Genomic DNA, 12,149 nt, shown 5'->3' on the forward strand with positions numbered 1-12,149 from the left:
ATCCCCTGTGTCCTATTCCCTTATGGGAAAGAAAATGAATAACCCATAATGTTGCCTTCAAATTGTTAGGATCCCTTCCTGCTACTGGAAAATAGTAAACAATAATCTTCTCTCATGGGAGTCAATTAGCTTATGCTCACAACAGTTAAAACACTGGCTGATGCTTTAGCACCTTTCTAATCAGAGACAGGAGTTAGATTAGAGATTTATGGGTAGGAAGGCCTTGGTAACTTTTATCAAGTAGTACTGTGGAGCCACTGTCCATCACTGAGGCAGGTAAGAACGCTGAGGGGCTTGACATCTTTGTAACAGCCATGTTTAAGAATAGGAGTTTCCAAAACAAATGGTCATTCAAGGAAGCAAATACAGCCAGTGTGATGTAGTGGCTAAAGTGTTGGACTTGGAGTCGTGAGATCCGGGTTCTAGTCCTCACTCAGTCATGGAAACCCACTGGGTGACTTTAGGCCAGTCACAGCGCTCATCTAGACCAAGCAGGATATTCCACTATGAAAGTGGTATGAAAGTAGTATATAAAAGGTAGGAGCCATACGACTGCTTTATATTGGTATTGAAGTGCACTGACAACTGTTGGGGCCCATTGACACATACTATATACCGCTTCCATACTGCTTTCATAGTGCAATATCCTGCTTGGTGTAGATGTGTCATGGGCCCCAATAGTTGTCAGTGCTCTTCAGTACCACTATAAAGCAGTAGTGTAGATCCTGCAGTGCACTTCAATACCGCTATAAAGAAGTAGTATGGCTCCTGCTTTTTATATACCGCTTTCATGGTGGAATATCCTGCTTGGTCTAGATGAGTGCACAGACTTTCAGCCCAACCTACCTCACAGGGTTGTTGTTGTGAGGATAAAATGGAGAGGACGAGGAGGATTATGTATGCCGCCTTGGGTTTCTTGGAGGGGAAAAGGCAGGATATAAATGTAATAAATAAATAAATACATACATACATACATACATACATACATAAATAAATAAATAAATATCATTCCTCAACATGAACTGTGAAAAAATGCTATAGTCCTGTAGCAGTGAGAAAGAAAAATGTTATTTATTTCTATTAATAATTTGCTTACCTAAATTGAAGTTATCATTTTACATATTTCCAGTACTTGAACATGAAATAATGAAATACATGTAATATCTGTAGAGACTCTCTCCTAGAACATAAAAAAGGGAAGTGGAATTTATGGCAAAAACGGCCATGTCATATGTGTTCTTATATCAGGAATGACAATGGATGTATCACGTTGCATGACCAAGGTGATGAAGAGGGGAATGGCGAATCATTGAAGAAAGGGAGGAAGAGTTCAAAACGAAGAGAGATCAGTTAGATGCAGGAGTAATTGTGGTTTCTTTCAGATAATGGAAGTGGTGCCATTACAGAGTTTGTTAAGGAGGGTTGACACTAGGGATTTATGTGAAATTCATTTCAGTTAGTTTTAGACCAGAATTTATGTGGTTTGTACCTCCTGGTCTTGAACATGGACTGAGACACCATCTGCAATCAAAGTCTGTACCTTTCTAATCTTGCAGTCTGATTTCAAGGTCAAAATAAAATGTCTTTCAAATTATGTATATTTGAAAAATACACGTAAAATGTGTACTTTTGAAAAATGCAAACAAATATTCTCAATGAGAGAAAATGCATACTTTTTGGTGCACAATGAAATGTTCACCATTCTTAAATGTTCACCATTCTTTTTTTGCAAGGATATTTGAGTTCAGAGAACTTTCACCACCACCATCCCCAGTTGTTTCATCTCTAGCCAAGTGATAACTGACATTGGTTCCAGGCTTAAAACTGAGTGATGTCAAGAGAGAAAGCTCAAAATTAAGGTGTTTTCATCCAATAACAGACTGCTACTTCTAGCATGCACTGGGCAGTATTTGATGCCCCAGATGGTCCTCATCCAGTGCAGCATACTCAAAATATTATACCATCAGACACATTAGAAACTCTATGCAGTTTCTTAATGGCAATTTATGTTTTTAAGGGGTTTTTTTTGTGAACCACCCAGAAAGCTTTGGGTAATGAACAACCATGAGTAAAGAATGATGAGCGCAAGTCAAGTGCCTTATGTAAAAAAGCCCCATATAGAACAACTGGACCTTCAGCAAATTACTTCAGTGTGGAGTGCTTTTATTTAGATTTCTAGGCAGCCAACCATACCTTTCCCCAAAATACACTTATACAAGCCCAGCCCCAGTCCTGTTTTCCTGTTTTCCTCCCATGAGAGTCAGTCAGCTTTCCATTTTATTTATTTTTTATTTATTATTGCATTTATATTCCACCTTTTTTCCTCCAAGGTACCCAAGGTGGCATACATAATCCTCCTCCTCTTCTCTATTTTATCCTCACAACAACAACCCTGTGAGGAAAGTTGGGCTGACAGTTTGTGACTGGCCCAGAGTCACCGAGTGGGTTTCCATGGCCGAGTGGGGACTAGAACCTGGATCTCCTGACTCCCAGTCCAACACTTTAGCCACCACACCACACTGGCTTTCCATGGCCACTGAGCATGCTCAGTCTTCAGTGGGCTGTGTCTAGTTCCACCTTTTAGGTTTTCACACTATAAAGATGTCTTGTACTACTGCAAACTTCGGGATTTTCCAAGATGGAACACACCTTCTTCTTGTGCATGGGTGGTGCCATTTTGGCTACATATGGATCCATATTCAGTGAATTACATCACTCTTAGTTTACGGGATGGGGGAAATCTACTCATCCACAGTATGTTTTTTTTTAAGTACTACAACTCCCAGCATGCCCCAGGCAGACTTCCTTTGGACTGCATCCTAATTCGATTTGTAGAACACAGATTCTTGGCACTTGAAGCCTAAATATTTATACTGTTATCCTTCAACTGTTTACATTGGTGGGGTAGGTGCTGCAATACAGGGCTAGTTTTGACAATGTAATTTTTACAATAATCTGTTAAAAGATTGCTGTTTTATTGACTTAGATTTCACAGACTTGACATTCTTCCAATATGAAATTTAATAGAATATTTTTGTGGTTGATCAATTTTGTTTTCCAGATGTTTTAGTGCTCCTGATTGATAACGTGATAAACACATGAAAAAGAATGTTTCGAAATGGAATTTCTCACTTATGTTTGTTTAAAAATCACGGAGAATGCCAAGGATTATCTTCGGACCCAATAGAGGCAGGCACATTTTTTTGTTTCTATTGAGTATCTAGAATAATTGGTGTTGATTTGTGTATGGTTTTGAAGATTGCTGTTTTATTTTATTATTTTTTAATAATAGACTCAAAGAATGAGCCCTCACAATCAGACTATGGTCAATGAATTCATTCTTTTGGCATTTTCCAACCTAGGCCAGCTGCAGATCCTCCTATTCAGTGTATTTCTTATCTTCTATCTGACAACTGTAATAGGAAACATCCTCATCATTTTGCTAACAACTCTGGACACCACTTTGCACAGCCCAATGTACTTCTTCCTCCAAATCCTGTCCTTTTCAGAAATTGGATTTGTATCAACAATTGTTCCTAAGCTGCTTGTGAACCTTCTCTCCATTAAAAAGACCATCTCCTTATTAGGATGCAGGGCACAAATATACTTTGTCTTCTTTTTTGGTGCCATGGAGTGCTTCATTTTAATAGTCATGGCATATGACCGCTTTGTTGCTATATGCAACCCTCTGCGTTATACAATCATAATGAACAGGAAGTTCTGTATAGTGCTGGTGACAGCTGTATGGGCCTCAGGATTCCCTGTTGCCACTATACAGAGTACCTGGCTGCTCAGTTTCCCATTCTGTAGATCTAACACAATTTCTCATTTCTTTTGTGATGCTCCACCAATTCTAAAGTTGGCCTGTGCAGATACTTACAGGTTTGAGCTATTTTCCTTCATAGAAACTATTATCTTTCTTTTCTGCCCCTTCACTCTGATCCTAGTCTCCTACATTCATATTATTAGCACCATTTTGAGAATGCCTTCAGCTGAGGGGAGACGGAAAGCTTTCTCCACTTGCTCTTCACATATTATTGTTGTGACTCTGTTTTATGGGTCAGCTAGTCTGACTCACTTTCAGCCTAAGTCAAGCTATGCCCAAGGGAACAAGCATTTGCTTTCTCTCTCCTATGTGATCTTCACACCCATGTTAAACCCTTTCATCTATAGCCTACGGAACAAGGATGTAAAGGGAGCCTTAATTAAGCTGCTCAGAAAGAAAATATGATTATGATGATAGGGATGGGTGACCTTCCCCACAGCCTGATTGTGCTCTGCTTGTCAGACTCCTGCTGGTTGCCTGTGAGAGTGCATGACTTTTTTTTATGCGTAAGCTAGATCTTATGCAAAATCATGTGTGGGGATATTTATGGAAACTGCAAACTGTGTTATACTAGAGTGACCAGATACAAAAGAGGGCAGGGCTCCTACAGCTTTAACTCTTGTGATGAAGAGGGAAATAATAATAATAATAATAATAATAATAATAATAATAATAATAATAATAATTATTTGTATCCTGCCTTTTGCCCAATGCTGGGCCTTGGATTTATCCACCTTGGATAAAGGCAGATTTTACCAGGTGATGCATGCATACAAATGACACCTACTGAAATGCCCTTTTCTGTACAACTGTTAAAGATACAGAAACCCTGTCCTCCTTTCCATATGGTCACCCTAGTTTTAATAATATCTGTATATTTGCTATGGAACAAAGGTTTGGAAATCATGCTTTAAGAAATCACAGCAGCCAAAGTTGACCACAGATATTATTATTATTTTCCTGGAGTGAGCTATATTTATCTGGACTTGCTACATGTGCCTGGTCTTCAGAACATGGATAGGTTAATAAATTTAAATTAAAAACAAATAATGGATTAGTTTCTAAATTAAGAATTAAATACATGTTTGAATCACAAATGTACATCCAGTGTAAGCTTGTACTGCTATACACCATGATTTAGGCTATGATTTTAAACACACTTACCTTGGAGTAAGTCCCATTGAACTTAATGGGGCTTACTTCAGAGTGACATGTATAGTATTGTGCTCTTAACCTGAATTCCCATACAACTTTAAGTGGGAGTAAGTCCCACATTATTATTATTATTATTATTATTATTATTATTATTATTATTATTATTATATCCTGCCTTTCTGCCAAAAATCAATCAGACACAGTTCAGAATAGACATATATAATATTGCACAAAGGCTGCAATCCTATGTGCATTTTTCCTGGGAGCCACTCTCCTTGAACGTAATAAGATATCTGAGTATAAGATCCCATTGGAAATAGAATGATCTCATTGCAATATAATTCATGTGATGTTAAAGAATGAATTGCTGAATTGTTTTAAATATCAGCACTCTGAAACAGTAATTAGAATGCCCATTCTGCCGTGCCAGGCAAAGCCTAGGCCACGGGGAGGGATTTGTGGGCGGCGCAAGGGGGGGGGGACTGGTCATCCTGCATTGGGCAGGAATTCGCGCCACTTTGGACTGGGATGGGACTTGACCAGATATAAGCTGGTCACTCACCCCTGGGAGACCCTCTTCCTCAGAGGGAACGACTTGGGGCTGCTAAAGGGCAAAGCCCTTATATTACAAGCCATAGCTGATTTCAAGATAATTCGGCAACGCTGGCCAGGCGTAATCATCATGTGGTCGTGCGTGCTGCCCAGGTTCACATGGCGATCAGGCTGCACCGTCAAAGCGATGGAACGGGTGCGGCGAAGCGTGAATAGCGAGATCTTCAGAGATCTACTCAAACATGGAGGCTTTAGCATCCAGCACCCCACAATCACATTAACCCGGAGGGAGCTTTACAGACAGGACAGCGTACACCTGTCCGACTTAGGCAATGATCTATTCCTACATTATCTGCAAAGGGCCCTGAGAGGCATATTCCTAGGGTTGTGTGTGGGGGAGTGACTAAGCAAGTGGCTTGACACCCCCCGCGGCAGGTAGGGACGGGCATCCACAGGGAACTGAATGGCGGGCATTCATAGGCACTGTTACAGTGATAGGTGATTCTCGAGGGCTCCCAGTGTTGAGCCTTGTGGCCGGGCTGGGGGATAAGGACCACCTATGAGGCCGACCTCTCTCACCCACCTTGAGCCAAGAGGGCATGGGTTGGGGGTGACAAGGGAAGGTCTCCCTACCCCATCCGGGGATGGACAGCAGGGCGGCGAGAAATAGAGCGCCACCCGCTGGGCCAAGAAAGCTCGCCCCTCCGCATAGAAGGTCTGCTTGCAGGCTTGACAGGATGCCCGACAGGAACCCTTTGCAGATCTTGAATAAAAGTGGCCCAGTTTAAATCCAATCTGTGGTGTCGTCTCTCATTTCTTGCGTCCGCCCCACAATGAGCTGATGACAACAGTGTAAAAGCAACATAGGATACATGCAATTGTGGAGTAATGTTTGAAGTGCATATAATGGACATATACAGTATAAATTATTTAATTAAAATGAAGAAAAGATGAAATGAGTGAGTTTGAGAGGTGGAACATTTAAAAAAGATGATCTAGAGGTCAACCTTTATATTTACTTTGTTAAAGTGGAATCCAGGATCTGCCTCCTGCAAGAGGAAGGGACATTTTGCAACCAGAAAGCTCTATTCATGGAAAGTAACTCTGACTGATTTTGGGGGACCACCTACTCCCCCCCCCACAACACCACACCCCATTCATTAATATATCTTGACTCTCTGTATTGCAATTTCAAGTGGCGGAAGGGGCTGACATAGAAAGGAAGGGGTGGCTAAGGGCATGTCTAGACAAGAGGGGTGGAGGGGTATGATCTCGCGATTTTATGATCATGAGATCATCCCTGTCATCTACATGCATGTGCGACATCCCAGGAGGAAGGGGACGTCGTGCCTGCCATTTTGATTTTGTTTTTTGAATCGGAAAAGAGCGCAGGAGTGCTCCTGCACAAAATGTAAGTTGTTGTTGTTGTTGTTGTTGTGGTTGTTGTTGTTTTAAAAAACCATTCTGCTTCCCCCACCCCACCACCAATGGGTACAGTGTCCGGGTCCCAGCTCCTTGCAATTACTCATGAGGAGTCAGGATGAAAACAGGATGGGTGCCCACATGTCCCACGGTCTCGGGATGAGCCCAAGACCACGGAAAAAACTGGAATTAAACTGTAGGGCCATATCCCGGGGCATGGGAGGGATCATCTCTCCCTGCCCCTGGGATCCCCTGTGCATCATGTGGATGCACAGGGATGCTCCCGGGGCGATCCCTGGGATAACGCCCCATCTAGACATGCCCTAAGTCCACTGTAAATCTGGATCTAGATCAAACTCTTATTAATTTGGTTGACTTGAGTGGGATTAAAATGTACCAGAGAGACATTAAAATACTTGGCTCTTTCCCCTCAGTGTATACTCTTAAAAACAAACCAAAAAAAAAAACCCTGGAAGAAATTAAGCACATCTCAGATGGGTTTTTGAGCATACTGGATTTAGAGTTGCTTCTTTTCCTTGGTGATGTACATTGTGACAGTGACTGGGAACAACTGTGTTATTCTGGAGGCCCAATCTATTCAGGACTCAATCAAAGTAGATTCTTTGGATTACCAAGACAAAATTAAACCACTCATGAAAGGAATAACAGTTTATTGATAGAAGATGGATGTGGAATAAAAATACAAAGCTCACACCTCTCTTCAACCAATGGAGTTAGTGACTCTCAAAGACCTGGCATTTTGCTGGGTTTGCAAATCAACAGGAAATAGAGATCATTCCTCAAACCCAAATTCTCCAGGTTGGCATGCACATTCCCCCTGGAGTGAAGGCAAGTTGTTCCATCATTAATACTCTTTCTGGTATTCTAGTTCATGCCCCAAAACATTGCCACCAGGTAATGAGTTACCTGTCCCATGACTAACAGATTCCAACATTACAACATGGGGTGTGGGGATCCAGAGGAAATTAGGCAGCTGCATTGTTGACATAAGGATTATACCTTTATCGCTGTCAGACAGCTAGCAATTGTTATTGATGCCTGCCTGCTTGATACTCATCTTTCTCTATGAGAAGCGTGCAGAAGTTGGCCTGCTTGAAGAAACAGGAAAACTGCCCTTTATACAGGCCTTTATACATTTAATAAAGAGCATATGGGATAGTTGTGTAAGTTCAACACCAAACCTGGCTCCTCACCATTTCTTCTGGTGCCAAACTCACTATAACACCCAAAATGCCCATTGTCATGATAGAGTTCACTCTATCAGCCATGTACTTCTTCCTGAGGAACTTGTCCACTGAAATCTGCTTAACTGGATTCATAACTCCCAAAATGCTGATCAATCTATTGCTAAAGGAGAAAAGTATTTCTTATGTAGGCTGGGTCATTCAAAAGTTTTGCTGCTGCTTTTTTGGATGTGGTGAGTGTTTACTTTTAGCTGTCATGTCCTACGACTGCTATGTTGCCATCCATAACCTCCTGCACTATGCCACCACCATGAACAGAAGCTTCCATAGCAGGTTAGTAGGTGAAGTTTGGTTGAATTGGTCTTCCTGTCTCATTGGACTCATTTACACCAAGCAGGATATTCCACTATGAAAGCGGTATGAAAGCAGTATATAAAAGGCAGGAGCCACAGTACTGCTTTTATCAGTGTTGAAGTGCACTGCAGGATCTACACTACTGCTTTATCATGGTACTGAAGTGCACTGACAACTGTTGGGGCCCATGACACATCTATGAAAGCGGTATGAAAGCAGGATATGGTATGTGTAATGGGCCCCAACAGTTGTCAGTGTACTTCAACACCGCTATAAAGCAGCAGTGTGGCTCCTGCTTTTATGTACCACTTTCATAGTTGAATATCCTGCTTCAGCCTGGATCTTCAGCCTTCCCTTCTGTGGTCCAAAAGAGGTCAAGCACTCTTTCTGTAGTTCACCTCCGGTACTAAAGTTAGGCCATAGCTAGACCTAAGATTTATCCCTTGATCGTCCAGGGGTCAAACCTGTTCATCTAGGTGACGCACAGGGGTTCAAGTGCTCAGGCAGGGGCGAAGCCTGGATGATCCCAGGATAAACCTTAGGTCTAGCTGTGGCCTATGTCTGTGTTTAGAGTTACCTCATTGTAGTGCAAGCCACTGCCTCTACATTCCTGTTCCTTATGTTACCCTTTGTGCTCATCCTGATCTCCTGTGTTCATATCATTAAAACCAACTTCAGGATATCACCAACAAGGGCTTTTCTACTTGCTCATCTCATCTCATTGTAGTAACAATGTTCTATGAAAGTGGTATAATTTTATATCTAAGGCCCATTTCTATTTATTTATTTATTTATTTATTTATTTATTTTACAATATTTATATACCGCTCCCCATTCAAAATTTTGGAGCAGTGTACAAGATAAGATAAAATAAAACCAGAATAAAAACATATTAAAAAATTGATTCTCCCTGGCAACTGTCAAGCCACTGCCACTGCCTCCCCACTCGTGGCACCATGCAAGGTTCTTGGCAGCCCAGCTCGATGGAGCTGTGGTGCTGCCTGCCCTCACCCAGAGCTTCCATTGTGTGCAACAACGATGGCTGTGGAAACTGCATATTTCCAAAGTTGTATAAATCATGGCCATAAGGGCCCTATTTATGCAATATTAAAGGTGTGACTGCATGGAACATTCACGCCTTCAGTGTTGCATAAATGGGGCCTTTACAGCTGCCACTTACAAAACTTTGAAAATACACAATTTCCAGAGTTGCCACTGTTATACGCAATGGAGACTCTGGATGAGGGAGGGAGGCTAAAGGGCCATTGCCAACAACAGTGCTGTGGCTCAGTGAGCTGCATGTGAGTGGGTGGGAGTCCATCAGACTCCCAGATCCAGTTGGTCACCCATGGCAGCTTTACTTTATAGTACATATAGAAGATAGCCAAATTCTTTTTAAAAATGAAATAAAAAAGCTTAATGGCATGAACTTGAATTATAGTGAAAATATTGTTATTTGTGAATCTGCATGTCCAGGGATTTACTGACATATTTCTCAACACTCTTTGTCCCCAAAGTCTTTCCCAACTCTGCTGTCCTATCTGTATCTTCAAATCTGTCTCCCAAACCACTTTCCCCACACTATCCATCGATCCCTTCTCAAGTAATATTGTATATATTTGACTCATTAAAGCTTTTGTTACTGTATTTTCTCCCTTATCCATTTCTTTTTTATCAATCAATTTCTCAAACTTCGTCAACTCTCTACACTCTCCATTTTCTCTTATCCAATTTTTAGTCCATTGTTCCAATTGCCTATAATTTAACCAAGTTAATTTTCTATCTTTTAATAACGCTTCCATCTCTTTCCTTGTACTCATCCCTCTTAACCATTCTCTTAATTTCATTTTCTTTTTCTCTATTAAAACTTTACTTAATCTACTCTTCAAATCTTCCGGAATTTTTTTTACCATTATTACCGGCGTTAACGGGGAGCCGCTCGAAAGCAACTCCTTCTTGTATTTACTCCAAATTTCACAATGAATCTTCAAAAGCGGATTACCTAAATCTTCAACCCATTTTTTACCTCCTTCCTTAAAAAAAACATTATCCAATTTTAATTCTATATTACTTGCGGTATTATCCTCCAACCACTCTAAATCTCCTACTCCTAAAATTGCTTCCACAATGTGTCTTAACCTTTTCGATACATAGTATAGGTTACTGTTTGGGAGTCCCAATTCTCCCTTTTTTTGGCTTAAATACCATTTGCTCTTATTTATCCTAGCTTTCTTTTCTGCATTACAATAATTATTTATAATATTCTGCCAACTTTTTAACTCCAAATCTGAAATTTTTATTGGTAACATCCTAAAAATAAAATTAATCTTTGGTAAAATCTTCATCTTTATTAATGCTATTCTTCCAAACCATGATAGGTTCAGTCTTTTATATTGATTCAATTTTACTACAATCTCTTTTTTCAATCCACTTAAATTCTCTTTTTCTAAATTTTCTAAATTTTTTGTAATTCTAATTCCTAAATATCTTATCTGCTCTTTAATTCTCATTTCTATTTCTCTTCCTTCCCATTCCTTTTCCTCTTTTTTAGTATAATTAAATAACATCAGATCCGATTTTGCCCAGTTTATTCTTAACCCAGTCATTTCTTCAAATTCTTTCAACTGTTGTTTAATTCTTCCCATCTTTTCTACTGGATTTTTAATAGTTAACAATGTATCGTCCGCAAACATATTTCATTTTATTTGTCTAATACTACCAATCTCTTCTAACTCCCCATCATCTCTTATTACATTTGCCAATAATTCCATTACCAATACAAACAAGACAGGCGAGAGCGGACATCCTTGTCTTGTCCCTCTGGCCAGTTGTATCTTATCTGTAACACCATCATTTACTACCACTACGGCTGTATTTTGGGAGTATAGCTGTTCTATTATTGCTTTAAATTTATTCCCAAATCCCATTTTATTTAGAACCATTTTTAATGCATGCCAACTCACACAATCAAAAGCCTTAAAAATATCCAACGCTAAAATTCCCGCTTTAATCTTTAGTTTTTTTATCTCATGTACTGCCTTTAAAACTCTTCCCACTAAATTGTGCATTTGTCTACCTGCTATAAAGCCACATTGGTCTTCCCCTATATATTTAGCTATAAATTTATTCAATCGTCTTGCCAAAATAGTTGAAAAAATCTTTGCATCTTGATTTATTAACGAGATCGGCCTATATGAATCCGGGAGAGTCAAATCTTTATCTGGCTTTGGAATTAAAATTATTAATGAATGCTCCCATGATTCCGGAGTCCTCTCTCCTTCCAATATAGCATTATACAATTTCAATAATTTTGGCACTAATAACGATTTAAAAACTTTATAATATTCTGATCCTAAACCATCTGCACCAGGTGACTTACCCACTTTTAACTTCTCTATAACCTCCTCTATTTCCCTTTGAGTTATAGTTTTTTCCATTAATTCTTTATGCTCTTTTTCCAATCTCTTCTTTATATATTTTTCCACATACTCCTCCATCCTCTTCTTCTGAGTATCTTTTTCCTTATATAATTTTCCATAAAATTCCTGAAATTTTTTAATTTTATCCTTCATTGTATGATAAAAATTCCCTTGGTCATCTTTCACTGTTCCTATCCCATTCTTCGCTTTTTCCTT

The 12,149-nt window shown here is 39.9% G+C and overlaps 1 protein-coding gene across 1 annotated transcript; it reads left to right on the forward strand.

Moving 5' to 3' along the window:
- Positions 1 to 3,301: 3,301 nt before the first annotated feature.
- Positions 3,302 to 4,231, forward strand: LOC134405258 (olfactory receptor 10A7-like). The gene has a single exon (XM_063136489.1). The coding sequence runs from the start codon at positions 3,302 to 3,304 to the stop codon at positions 4,229 to 4,231; it is 930 nt and encodes a 309-aa protein (XP_062992559.1).
- The last annotated feature ends 7,918 nt before the right edge of the window (positions 4,232 to 12,149 follow it).

The sequence above is a fragment of the Elgaria multicarinata genome, chromosome 11 (assembly GCF_023053635.1).
Source record: "Elgaria multicarinata webbii isolate HBS135686 ecotype San Diego chromosome 11, rElgMul1.1.pri, whole genome shotgun sequence".
NCBI classification, from domain to species: domain Eukaryota; kingdom Metazoa; phylum Chordata; class Lepidosauria; order Squamata; family Anguidae; genus Elgaria; species Elgaria multicarinata.

Bases quoted from the DNA above. Each gene is read 5' to 3' on its own strand.
- LOC134405258 (XM_063136489.1), top strand. From the start codon at position 3,302: ATGAGCCCTCACAATCAGACTATGGTCAATGAATTCATTCTTTTGGCA.